The following is a 13,780-nucleotide window of genomic DNA, read 5'->3' as shown; positions in this document are numbered from 1 at the left end:
TCCATAAAATTCCCCAGGCGTATTACGTAAGTCCTACAAAGAGAAAAAAAATCAATTACGACGCCATGAGAAATGTCATGACACATCAGATGTAAATCCGCGCCCCGTTCAATTACTCTCATCTACTGGGTAATGTTAATATTTGTAATTCGTGACTGTGAGGTAATGCATGTGGGACAGCATGAGAAATTTGACTCTCTACAATGTACATAACCCAGACGAGTGCAGATGTCCGACTCGATATGTTGGATGAAATATTTATGATGGATGGGCGACCGGCCATTGCCCCATGGATTTACGTACTTTTGGCACTTGTGTACTTTCCTCTTCATCCCACATGTGTTTCACATCGCTTTGTCGAGGGTAAATACGAGATGAGAGCTCCACAGCCGATCGATCCACACATGCACTTTTTTTAAAAGAAATTTCCAGCAAATCCAGAGATACCCAAAATCGACAATCGAAACCACACGATTCAATTAAACCCACATAAATAATAATTAATAACAAATTTTCGAGTCAGCGGATGGGGAATTTAATTGGAATAATGGGGAATTTTTTTGAAGAGATTTTTCGGAGATGGATGGATAAATCTGGATAAATATATCAAATATATATATTTTTTTTTTGAGGGTTGAAGGACTAGGAGAAGTGAGAAATTTATTTTTTCTCTGCCCGCGAAAAAATCTGATGTTCGTGGTATTCGATTATTTTATGCATCGAACATAAAATGGCGATGACTCTGTATGTGCGTATTTTTTTTTCGATAGGAATGAGGAAACGGGGATTTTATTGGTGATCGACACGAGTGGAATCGAATATCATGTCGATAAATGAAGTGGACATTGCGTTTCTTGAAGAGGTGATACTTGCAGAAAATTACTCTTAAAATCTAAAAGAAATCAACATGAAAGTTCCAGCGACGAATGTAAATAGAAAATATTGGATAATCATGTAATGTCTCGTATACATAATGCATTTCTGCTGTTAAATTTTCTTAATGCGTTTTAAAATTCAGGTTATCTGTGAATATTAATAATAATAAATGTTTTAGAACCTGACGAAACAACTCTCGGGAATTTACTAGAAGAATAATTTCCTTCAGCAATCCTGAATTTATGTAAAATTTATTTCCATTTTTCAAAATATTCCCTCCTCCCATTAATTGAACAATTGTCTAATTTTTCCAAAGCAATTACAAGCCATCAATAATTCAATATAAATATTAAATTAATGAATTAAAAAAAAAAAATTGTCATCCTGAAAAATAATTGTAATTTCAAAAAATTCCAAGTTAAGGAATTCCATCGCTGAACTTTCCCCGTGTCCTGAAATTTTGAGCATAAATTTTCCCGAGACCTCCGCAAAAAGACATAAAAAAAAAAAGAAGCAAGTACTCATTTATCCCCCTGGAAGGATAATTCCCTCCGAAAATTTCTCCTCATGTAAGTGACCGGCTATTCCCTTTTATCGCGGGCCCGAGGGGTGACACTTTCGCGACACCAGTCATTACTCCCCGGCTATTACCACCAGCTCCATAATTACATAATGGCAATATAAACGTAATATAGCCTCATTATTTGCGTTACGAAAGCCGGGGTATGCCCTGAACACCTGGACGAACAATATAAATCGGAAATTCCGTGGATGTTAGCAAATGTTTGAGTGGAATAAATTATTCATTGGTGTACTTGTGAATTCCCCCTCTCCCCCCACTCCAGTAGTTCGATGTACTTTAAATTCTAATCGCATGTTGGCAAATTGTTCAGGGCTATCTTTTTTACCGGGTGGGTATAATTTTACCTCGGATACGGAGACCCTTCCAATTCTACGGGTATGCCCCGTCGTTGGAACGAGTTTCATTTAGTTCTGCGGTCACTGGCGATGCTGTACCATTAGGTCTGATGAACATTTGCGGTTACGTCATACTCATTCGAGTTCTTTCGGCGTGTCCCTCTTTATTTCATTTTTTTTTTGTATTTTTCGGGCCGAGTCTGCGCACGTATTTTTCATTTATCAATTTTTCCAAATTTTTCCCAATTTTTCCAGATTTATGAAAATTTTTCAAAATTTTTCCAAAACAATAAGAACCTTCAATCAAAGTGGTCATGCCCGGAGGTTGTTACCCATTCATACACTCATTACCCGCAATTTACCATTGAATGGTACAAAAAAAAAATTTCGAATAGGAAGATGTCACGTGATATGTGTGGCTGCACACGAAGGGCTATCTGTAAAAGAATAAATCACGATAGGTCGTTTCTCTGGATATCGCTGGCAACGTAGATAGCAAGGGGGGATTCCCCGTTTTTCCTGCATTGAAATCGAATTCACTGGGACGTTTTAAAACTCCATGTGCCAGTACTACGGTCCAGTGCCAGCATTATCTCCCCGACTTCTGGATCTCTCCTTTCCTCATCGATATTTGGACATTGTGAGACTGCATTATCAATTCCCATATCCCGACAAAATGGATGACATTTGTCTTCCGCAAATGCACCGCCATTGCCAGCAAACTTGGAATTATTCCCCACGCCAGACAACAAATGAGATAATAATTATCATAAATTGAAGATATCGACGCTTCTCTGGTATGGGGATAAGAAAAAAAATTTATTTATACTAAACAATAATTCCAATTCCAAAATGTAATGGAAATTGTTTTAAAAACAATTAAAATTCCATAGGGATTTGAACAGTAATTTTTAATAGCGCGAAATTCGAGAGAAATTTGAATGAAAATTTTGAAAAAAATTTATTTATGTTAAACAATGATTCCATCAAAATGAAACCACGAAAATGTAATGGAAATTCTTTTAAAAACAATTAAAATTCCATAGGGATTTGAACAGTAATTTTTAATAGCGCGAAATTCGAGAGAATTTTGAATGAAGAAATTCATGAAATCTCAAGTTTACGAAAATACCCAAAAATTTATAATTTTTCCCCGTTTTTTATTGTCTTTCCACCGTATAATTTATGGTCATTACAATTTAATTAACACCACTTGAATGGCTTTCACAAAGCCATCGTTCCCGATCGTTCGTGACACAATTCTTGAATCACCCAAGTGGCTCATTCGTTTCATACTCGTTTCAACTCCAGCCCACGCGCCAAATGGCCAATTCTATTGTCAATGACAATAGTCAAGCAATAGTCATTGACGTGGCCAATTTTTAGCATTTATCGAGGTCATAATTCCCACAAAATGTGACGAATTTCATGGGAACTCACGTGCCCTAACGAATTAAAAAAATAATCGGCTGTCGGTATTATTATTTCATCAAAAATGGAAAATAAAAATTAAATTTTGAAATACGCGAAATCAAAATGACGAATCCTTTTAAATTTTTAAACATTCATTTTTTAAAGAACTTGATATCAATATTTCGTGGAATATCGTGGAATATTCCGTACACTTTTCTATGATTCTTTTCATTGAATAATTAAAACAGTAATTAACGCGGTATTTAAAGCAATCACACATGAATGAACATCCTCGAATTATTCTATATTGAGAAGTCTTTGACAAAAATCATTCCCCTGTAATGATTGGTATTGACTCAACATGTCAAACATGTCAAACGTGTACATAGACGTTTCAAAATAATTCGTGATAATTATTACCTATTTAATTATGATTTTGACACGCAGTGAGGGGAGATGGGGGATATAAAAAGCGCGCAAAAAATTATAGCTAGATCAATCATAAAATGAAATCCTACGGACTTGTCGCTGTTTTCGCGTCTATTCTCATTACCCACGTGAGTATTCTAATTAAATTACTTAATTATTCAAACGTGCAGTTCAACAATTTCTTGAAATCTCAATAACAAAATTAAATAATTCATTTAAAAATAATTCATTTCGATCGAAGGCTAGAGCAACGACGGAGGATTTCGAAGAATTGACCAGCGAATCAATTGACCAGTCCATCAAAGCTGTAATTAATTACAAAGCTATTCGCATGATAAATATTTCCCACATCATTGGAAGAAATTACACGAAAAGGAGAGCAGAAGCAATCGACACGCTAGTGACTCATCTGAACGAATCTGCCGTAAGATTAATTAAAAAAAAAATGTCTTAACACTGAAAGAGGAATATCAACCTCTGAGGAATAATCCCTCGATTTTTTCCTCATTAGATCTTGCAATCTTTTGAGAAAGCCGAGAAAGAGGGAAAAAATACAGAAAAATGTGACAAGGCCTTCAAAAGGCCAATTGGAAATATTTTAATGGAACATCTTTATGCGCTGCATTTCTGTGTCCTCAACAACGTACCGAATTATACAGATGTGCAAAATAGGATTGATCGATGGAAGGAGGTGAGTAAATCGAAATAAAATCGTTCGATATAGTGCAATCGAAATCGTATCTGTTGATAGAGAGGTGTGAATCTTCAAAATGAAATCGAAATGAATTCGGATCGTGTGGGACTTCAAGTTGCATTTCAAACCTGGAAGTCAAAGGGAATAAAATTGATGAACACTGTACGACGATTGAGTCGTGTGAGCAAAACTAAAATTCTAGACTGCTTCGAAGAAACTACAAATGAATACAAACGAAAGTACAACTCATGTGTCGCAACTGCAGAGCAGTGTATCGCTGCTCTTTCTATTAAAGAATTTGCTGCCTCAGGTTCTCCTGAAGGAATGACTATTACGTTAATAATGAATGATAAATAATGAATGAATAAATTACATTGATGAAAAATTAAAAAATTAAAAAATTAAATCCCTCACATCTTCTCTGCAAAATCATGTTCAGGGAATTTTTTTGGGTTTTATTTATACTTATGTCCACGACATGAAGATGTATTTCTCCATTTATTTTGTTTTTAATATCAGCAGTATGAGTAAATGTCGAGAGAGGCACGTTCGCAGGAAAAAATGTTGGGTCACTACTACTGAAAACATAAAGTATTGACGTATTAATCCATATTATTAGTCATTCGTTGGTAGCTGCGATGATGTTATACGGACTTATTCTTACTCGTTTAGTTTTTCTCTTCGACGAGGTAATTAATCGTTAGATTTTTTTAATAGGATTTGTTCTCACTGATTTATTTTCCAGTCTGAAACCTTGCACACACAGCCGATGTTTGGCTACATCACCCGTATCATCAAGGATGTCACAGAAAATAGATGCGTTTTCAAACTATTTGACAACGTTAATAAGAGCATATCAGAAAAACAAATGCGCTTCAATAATTTGCTACTGGTGGATCTTAAGTCCATTCTGGTGAGTTTCTTTTCTCAATTAAGAATCACCTGGAGTAAGGAAAATAGTCTTAATTAATTTCCATCAATATAGAATTATAGAATTGTTATTTTTTCTGAATATTCCACGTATTGGTTCCAATAATGAATACATTGACTAATCCAATCGCCAATATTCAGTCGCCAATAAGTGAATATTTGTTTAGAAGCCCCAAACATCCTTTTTCAATCTCTTCGTACTTCTGCGTCCTCCACAGAAAACGGACTTACAAAAATGTATAAATACAGGGATGCATATATATATGATTGTCAATACTTATGTCCATCACTTGTCCCTGTGTGTTTTTGATCCGGAGAACTACGAAAACAAGAAACGAAGTATTCACGAATGGTGCAGTGTAAGTAAAAAACAATTGAAATACATATTGCAGATAATAACGTATTACTCTACGATATTTCCACGGGCATATGGATTATACATTGTTTATGCATGTATACATAGGAGGGACAGTCCTACCAAGCAGAACTTGTACGCTTGCAGAAATGTATTGACTATCGTTCGAGATGTAGCAGTCGGACCTACGAGGCTATTAATAAGGACATTTTGAAATGGGGCCTGAAAGCTTACAATGTGACGAAGTTTTCGAGAGACATAACCAATGTGACTGACTGTTTCAATAAAGCAGAGTCAAGGACCTATACGGATTTCCAAATGTTGACAGAGGGTTTAACCAACTGTATCGAGGAGATAAGAAGACTAATTACTGACATAGAAAAAGTGAACGCGCTCTTGCCCCACCTTACTTGATTCCGTTGTGCTGAAAAAAACAAATTTTAGTTTATTTTAGTTTATTTAGTTTATTTTTAGTTTTCGAATACGAAAACTAAAACTGAAATTATGACAAATAATGTTATGTCTGATTAATTATATTTATTTTATGCAATAAACAACTAATTTTCGTATCATAATTAATTATTTCAGCTTCGATTAATGAATTATCGATGGTTAATACTAGGGAAGGAGTGCTACAAAAATAATTTCCTCATGATTGGAATTATTTTTCGTGACGTCGGATTGAAAATGGGATGTACAGCCATAACTCAGTGGCATGGAAGAAATGATAAGTCTAATTTATAACGTAGAGAGTGAATGCAATCCGATGGAGATGACTTCAGCTTCATTAGCCACCCCATGGGCCATTCTCCAGGTATTTACAGTAGATCGTAAAATAGCCGACTGGCAGCATTGAGGGCAATTCCCGGTCGCATAATCGAAACCGTGAATAAAAAAAAGTATAAGCTCATGGGGCCACTATTCCTCCCTCTGGCGATGCCGTGGTGATCGGTGAGAAGAGAGAAGATGAAGGCACTTGAGATTTCTTTCGTCACCCGTTTGTAGTCATCCAAGGGCCACCCATCGTCCATTCGCATCGGCAAAACGGCGCCATCCTCCCAACATGGCGCGGCGGTATCGAACAAGTTTTTAAAAATCCCCTCCAAGTATCACACACCCTGACTTGAATCCCAAGAACCCATGTACCATATGATAACTGATAAGTTGCCCATCGCCGAGGGGATTCCCAACATCGGAATATTCACCCCAAGACCTTCAAAATTATTCAATCTTTCCGCAATATTCTGTTGCATAGCAACGAGACGCATCAGTTCAATCAGTTTTGCTTTTTTTTTTTCATTTTCATTGCCATGTACGACTTTGTATGTAAAGTCGAGTACTTCGTTTGGCCTTCGTTTTTTTTTGAGTGATCTTCACCGAAACGAGTGCTATCTAATTTTTTTTTCGATACATTTATCTATGGAGATAAGGTTGAATGGATTTTTTAATGATCTCGAGGTTGTTTACTAGTCGTTAAGAGCACGAGGTTGTCCCGGACCACTGGCGATGCATTAAATCAACAAAAACCACTAAAGGCGATGCCGAAGAACACTTTAGATTGGTGCGGATGCTCTTACGGATGACGGTAAAGTACTGAAGAGTTGGTTTCGACGATTAAAAGGGGAGAGACGGTGAACAAACCCGCGGACAAATTTAAATTGGCTGGTGTAGTTGGTATCATTGTACCCCGGGTGGAATGGCCGATGGCCACTTCCTCGAACCGCCAATGTTCCACCAAAGATGGCCAGGACGTTGCTGAACGAGTTTTAAAAATACTTTCCAACCGAGAAACCTCAAACTTCTTGTGAGTTTTGGGCGCCACTCCGTTGTGAGGAGATCAGTTAACTTTTTACGTTTTAGTGGTGGAGAATTTCCAGATAGCTTCTTCAAGTTTTAGCCGAGGGCAATGAACTGGCCTCGAAGTGGAGGAAATGTTATTGGTGGTGAAGACACTTTGAGGAAGTCCTGGAGATTATATCCGTGTTTTTCGTGAATTTCTGTACCGAGTAATAAATCTGAAAATTTATTCAAGATCACAGTTGATCCAGTACTGCTTCTGCAATTAAGTCGATCCTGGAGGCTCCGCGGATCCTTCCGGGATAGACAATCTGCGGGTGTCATTACACCAGAGATATTCCCGAAATGTCCACGTGTGGCACGTAGCCAACGACTGATGCGTCATACGAGAGCAAAAGTCCTCGGCTATTTGCCTCTGGCAATTTTGAGGTCGAGTAACCCTGGCTTCTCTCTGTGATAACCACCGACATTTCCCTTCCCTCTTGGAGATTCACGTGAAATCTGGATATCCTGGTGAGGCCGTTCCACGAGTTTCTACCTTCCACCGTCGCATTGCGACAAACTTCCGCAAAGGAATGAGGAGCCACTCAGATTATAACCCCGTGATACAGTTTATATTTAGTACCTGTTCTTTTCCTAAAGTTGTCACGAATTTACCTGGAATTATTTACATCTTTTACCTCGAAAAAAACGGAGTGAAAAAAAATTACTCTGTTATATTCACAATTTCAAGGTAAATATCAATTTAAAATAAAATATTCTGCAATCCTGTGTTGTCGGGTGATCGATATGAATAGAGAAACTTTGGAATTGCGAAGAGTGTAGTAATAGCCCTATAAAAAGTGAAATGAATAAAATATGGAGATTCCGACGTGCCTCATACCCTCGAACGTCGTGACATTCGAGTTTTCGTCGGCGACCTCTTCAACCGTGTACACTCGACACAGTATTATTATTCCAAGGAGCTTACATAAGCAGTTTTGAGTTACATCTCGTTAAGCAAAGCGACTCCTGACTTGAATTACTACCGGATCCAGAAGTTACTCGGAGTTTGTAGTCGACAATCAAATGCTGAGGCGAGTATCAAGAATTGAGCAACGGAGACCAACCGGAAATCTTTAATAAGTTTCTCCATCTTCATTTACCCCTGTGACCTCTCACCCGAATCGCCCCGGAAATTCTCGATGAATCGAAGATCGAGAATTCCCCATTGGATTTAATTTATGCACATTTTGCTGATTGGATTATGAAAATTCAATCTGCAAATTTTTTTGAAATTATCAAAGAGAAATTTACCATTCGAAGAGGGAATTTTAAAAAATAGAAATGAGTATTAAAAATAAAAATTCTTTCTATTGAAATTTTAAATTCTCGTTTTTCGATACCTCGCGTTCTAATATCGTCTCCGATTACCGTCTCCCAGAAATTCCCTGACGCGGAATGTCTTCGCGGCGGATTGCAAAATCAGATTCCCACGTTTCCCTATATTGTTTGTCGCCTTGACCAGGTGCATCCAACACGGTCGAAAGCCTCTCTCAACATTGTCGGACTGCGGAAGAATAACCAATGGTGTAGAAACCTTCGAAAGTTTCCAACAAAACTACCGAAAACCAAGAAAAGTAAAATACCACAAATCCCCCAATAACTCCACCGATAAATTCCACGAGTTAACATTGCCACAAGGATGGGGCGCCAGGTTAGATAAAAACCCCACGATTCACCTCATCTAGTAATACCCGTTGTAATACTGTGTGGGTGGTCAACCAATATGGGTAAAGGTGGCAACACGCAACAATGAAAATGCACATCTCCAATTCTCCAAGTGTGCGTTTGCCTACGCGACAATTTAGCATAAACCATTTAATATATAAATAAACGTGACAATACGAGTATGTAGAAATCCTATGTACAGTGAAAAATAGTAAAACACCTCGGAATATATCAGGCTGTTTATTGCTAATGGAAAGTCGCAACCCCAGTGTTGAATAGAATGGAAAAAAAAATTTATCTAAAAACACTGGCAACATGCAAAAGTCACAGGCATCCGGAATAAATCCTATTGGCACCATCCAACTTTCCTCTATCCGTTAATAATTCAAATTTTTTTTATTTACATGGGTATTTTTATCACTGCGATAACCACCTCCATCACCCAAACACCATTAACCCGAGTAATTTAATATAAAATATGATATATTAGTTGTTTTATCACGATGAGGAATTCAGACGGTACCGTGGAAAGTGCACCTGAGTTGTACCTGGTGCTGGAGGATCAAGTGTCTGGCGTTCACTCAAAGACTTTCCTTCGATAATATTCCCCCTGCACATACTCGTATATACCGTATGTAAGCTATTCATTATGGAATAAAATCATTGCAATATCTCGTTATCTCCCGTGCCATCCTGAAACCTCTTTGTTACCAGTGAGATCATGTCTGCCGTGTGATTTCTGTCGGGATTTTATCAATTTTTTTCTTTTTTATGTTTTCAAATATTTTTATCATGTCGCTGGGTATTTGCTGTGGAAATCTGACACGCGGTGAACCTATCGTGTTTTTAGGAAAGTGCATCAGGTGGATGATGCATTGGGATGCCTGACAGGTGCACTCGGTGGTATTTCTGCTCAATTAGAATAGTATTGCTGGGGAATTTATGAACACGGGATTGCCCTTTTGATGACGGTGTTCGGTGTCATTTGATACTGTTTCTCATCATGATCCTCAAGACGTCATCAATTTTTTAAATAAAAAAATCAAAGACGAAAATGCATAAAAATGAAATAAATAAGTAGTTCATTTTTTTACATTCCCTAGATCACTCATCGTTTATTAAACAAGAGCACCTGCAATTAATTATTAAATTTAATTAAATATTTTGAAAGGACAGACATTTTAAATACAAAAAGATTCAAATTTATGCAAATCATTAAAAAAATACGAATGAATGAGAATTAAATTTATGACATTCATGAAAATAAATAACTTGGTGAATTAATTTCATGAGACTAGCCGAACGAAAAAAAAAACTAATGGCTGGATCATCAACAATTTTTCAGAATAACATCCTGCCGATAATAAGCAGGAAAATTCTATCAAACAGCTGTAGTGAAATCCCGTGCTGCAACTATCCCATCGCCAGCATTATTTCCATTATTATATCCTCAATATAATGATTTATTAATACATTTATCCACACCGATGATGTGTTTATGAGGGACGCCAATGTCCGCAGTATTCCATAGCCGACCTGAAAGTACTTCAGTGTCATTAGTTTTCGTCCCGGACGTTTAGGAGTTGAAGGATTAAACTCTCGTGGGATAGTGTTTCGGTCACGATTGAATGAGATGACGAGGGATCCAGAGGAAATTTTATGACACAACTCCCTACGTCTTTATCCCACGGGCATTTTGGTGTTATCACTCTCAATAATCGCGACAACTTCCGCCGATGAATTAAATAAATATCTGAGAAAATTAAAAAAATTATCGATTTCAGCGATTCGATCGAAATATTCCGATTATTTATCTCCAAATTTTATTCAACAATATTCCTCTGTGCGGTATTCACCTGAAAATTCAATTCAATCCGTTCTTCACGGATCGTTAACAATCGTGACGCCTCTGATATATCAGTGATAACAAGACATTGAGACAGAATATAAAGATAAAGAAATTAATTATTGATTCTCTGGTAATCAGCGATGCTCGTAATAAAAATAATAATAACCCATCGTAGGATTGGATTGAACGAGCGTAAATAGAGTCAATGGGAGAGAATGGGAATTGCTAGGGGGGGAAGGGGGGGACTTGAGACAACGGGACATTAATAACAGTGTCCTGGGCTCATGGGTAATTGTACGTACGGTACGATACATTCGGTGCAATTGTAAGCAACGAGCCACTCGTTGAAAGCACCCGTTAGATAGACCAGTCATCCCGATTTGCGTCGCACCCTGACACAGGGCTATCCTCATTTCGATTGTAACCATTGTAATTGTAGATTGTAGATCGCCGATAGATCAATAGCAACAGCCGCCGCTCGTCATTTTCGTTTTTAAAATTTTACCGCACATCCAATTTTTAGAAATATCTAAAAAAAAAGTATGAGAAATTTATCCCAATCAAACGTCACATGTCTCCATTTATTTATCATCTAGATAAATATACATAAATATCGGGGGGTGTATGAATAAATTTCTATACAAATTATAGCACATGTGGAGTGAATAATATTTATTTTCGATTATATAGCGAGGATTAATTAATAATTCTCGAATTTCACATTGAAATGGCGAAAGTATCACATCTTGATGGAGCAATCCTTGGATATGATTGAATCCAGTGAAAGCCCGCGCCATGTTAATCCCCCAAAAAACCCCACAAATTGATAACTCGACCCCCGGGCCTATTCCCGATGTACGTACAACTTTATCAAACCTAAACCGTCCGGAGAACATGCCAACATCATCAAGAACTCACGATAAAGTCGCATATGCCACACCAATAGCCACACAAAATCATGAATCACAACTTAAACTTCCGACTTGTGATAAATGCATTGAACAATCTCACTATACGCAACAATGTCAGCAAAATTTTCCGCGATCACTATCTCCTCCGATGTGCATGACAGTTAAACAAGACGATTAATAACATTCATGGGGGCTATCAGAGGGAAATTATGGTATTGAACGCATACATTGCATTAATTCTCGAATTCATATCGCGCTCAACCAAATGCCACACAGTCCAGCTGCATATCGCATCTCTTTCTTTATTTCTATCTCTCTCCTGATCACGATAAATTGCAATAGCAATGGAAAATGTTTCCTTCCTCTTTGGCATTGCGATGTCGTATGGGCTTTTTCCTCTGCTTCCTCACAGAGAGGACCACCGCCACACGGCACCATCCAACAACAACCATTAATCTTCGAGCAGTGAGAGGATGAGGTAATCCCGGGCAATCGCGTGTCACCAGGTGAAAAAAAAAAAAAAAAAAACAATTCACTACCGACAAAAATCACTCGAGTACTTCATTTAAATCAATTACATTTTATTTTTCAGCTACTTGTCGAACTGATTTCAATTATTATTATTTTCTACGATAAAAATTATTAACGATTGGATTAATTTTCCGATATCCAGTGTCTGACATTTTGGAATAATTTGTCAATTGGTGCCGAGACGAATGGGAGGTAAAATGGGTGAGAAGTAACCGAAATGTTAATTACCTCATCACGAAAATAAAAGATGAAAAACAATGGAGGCGCACGCGACTATCTGTGCAAAAACACATCGTGACTCCTCACAATAATAATCAGTGTGGCTTTTCGCCACATAAAACAGAATCAACTGCTCATTCCTCAAGGATTATGAGCCAACTCACACAACCGCCATTGTGTCGTATATCAGCATCTCCACTCGGATTTAACAGTCGTGCTGTGGATTTTTTTACAGTGCATTACTTTTAAACAAAACCATCTTCTTTAATTTTTTATACTGTTCACCGTGGTGCATTGCCCCATGCACAATACACGCGCATACGATTAATAGAACTTTCTCCCCTCGATACCAACAACGAAGAAGTTCATACTATTTATTTATTTATTTATTTTTTTTTCAAGTCCTCTCTCGCGCCCCAGCCGATGGCTTATCGTGCAGTTGCGACGCAACCCATCGCCAATGCTCTAGCACTCTCTATAAACTTCTCTTCCCCGTTGGCAAATTCCCTCCACCTCACCCTGGCATCTCCCCAGGACTTCATCATATTGTATTCACCCATTACCAATGAGTACTTGAAGAGAGTTCATTAAAAATCTTTTTTTCAGCTTCACTCAATTTTTTGGGATCCAAGTCGATGTGATTATCGTAATTAAAGTATTTTTTTTTTATTTAGTAAGTACTTTTTTCAGTGTCTTCAACTTTCTGGGAAAGTTCTTGGAATAGTCTTGGAATAGTCTGAGGTGTCATATTAAAGGGTTTAGATGGAGTATCCAAGGATGGGTGAAAGTACGGGGACGATGGTATGTGCAAATGGCACTCAGTGTGAGCATTAATTTAGCGGTATTTGATACGAAGTACTACCCGAGGGGGTACAGCTGCGATCTAAATAGCTGAATAAAAATCAAAGAATCTTAGAGTAAAAATGTGCTCTTGTTTTCTAAGTCGACAATTAGCAGTCGTAAAGACGGGCCCCTAGTCCTGTTGACTTTCACCTCAATGATTCAGTTAACAATCGTCATCGCAAATTAGTACTAGTGCATTAAATAATCTGTTGATAATTACTACATGCAAAAAACGTAATTTCAAAATTAAAGAATTGACTGGTTTTTATTATTTGAAAATGTTTATAAACTAATCAATTTTTTTT

The 13,780-nt window shown here is 37.4% G+C and overlaps 1 protein-coding gene across 3 annotated transcripts; it reads left to right on the top strand.

Moving 5' to 3' along the window:
- Positions 1–4,878: 4,878 nt before the first annotated feature.
- LOC105266660 (uncharacterized) lies at positions 4,879–6,161 on the top strand. Of its 3 annotated transcripts, none has more exons than XM_011305000.1 (4): positions 4,879–5,019; positions 5,076–5,243; positions 5,431–5,619; positions 5,724–6,161. In XM_011305000.1, the coding sequence occupies exons 1-4, from the start codon at positions 4,969–4,971 to the stop codon at positions 6,027–6,029; spliced, it is 714 nt and encodes a 237-aa protein (XP_011303302.1). In that variant the 5' UTR covers positions 4,879–4,968; the 3' UTR covers positions 6,030–6,161. The 3 variants fall into 3 exon arrangements, with proteins under 3 accessions (XP_011303302.1, XP_011303301.1, XP_011303303.1); XM_011304999.1 differs by having other exon boundaries at positions 5,428–5,619; XM_011305001.1 differs by having other exon boundaries at positions 4,882–5,019; positions 5,479–5,619.
- The last annotated feature ends 7,619 nt before the right edge of the window (positions 6,162–13,780 follow it).

This window comes from Fopius arisanus, unplaced genomic scaffold (assembly GCF_000806365.1).
Source record: "Fopius arisanus strain USDA-PBARC FA_bdor unplaced genomic scaffold, ASM80636v1 scaffold00040, whole genome shotgun sequence".
Lineage (NCBI taxonomy): Eukaryota > Metazoa > Arthropoda > Insecta > Hymenoptera > Braconidae > Fopius > Fopius arisanus.
This window is presented reverse-complemented; position numbering and strand designations above follow the sequence as displayed.

Coding starts and splice junctions, on each gene's coding strand:
- LOC105266660 (XM_011304999.1), top strand. CDS start 4,969: ATGATGTTATACGGACTTATTCTTACTCGTTTAGTTTTTCTCTTCGAC. Junction 5,020..5,075: donor TAGTTTTTCTCTTCGACGAG/GTAATTAATCGT, acceptor TTTATTTTCCAG/TCTGAAACCTTGCACACACA. Junction 5,244..5,427: donor TGGATCTTAAGTCCATTCTG/GTGAGTTTCTTT, acceptor ATATTTGTTTAG/AAGCCCCAAACATCCTTTTT.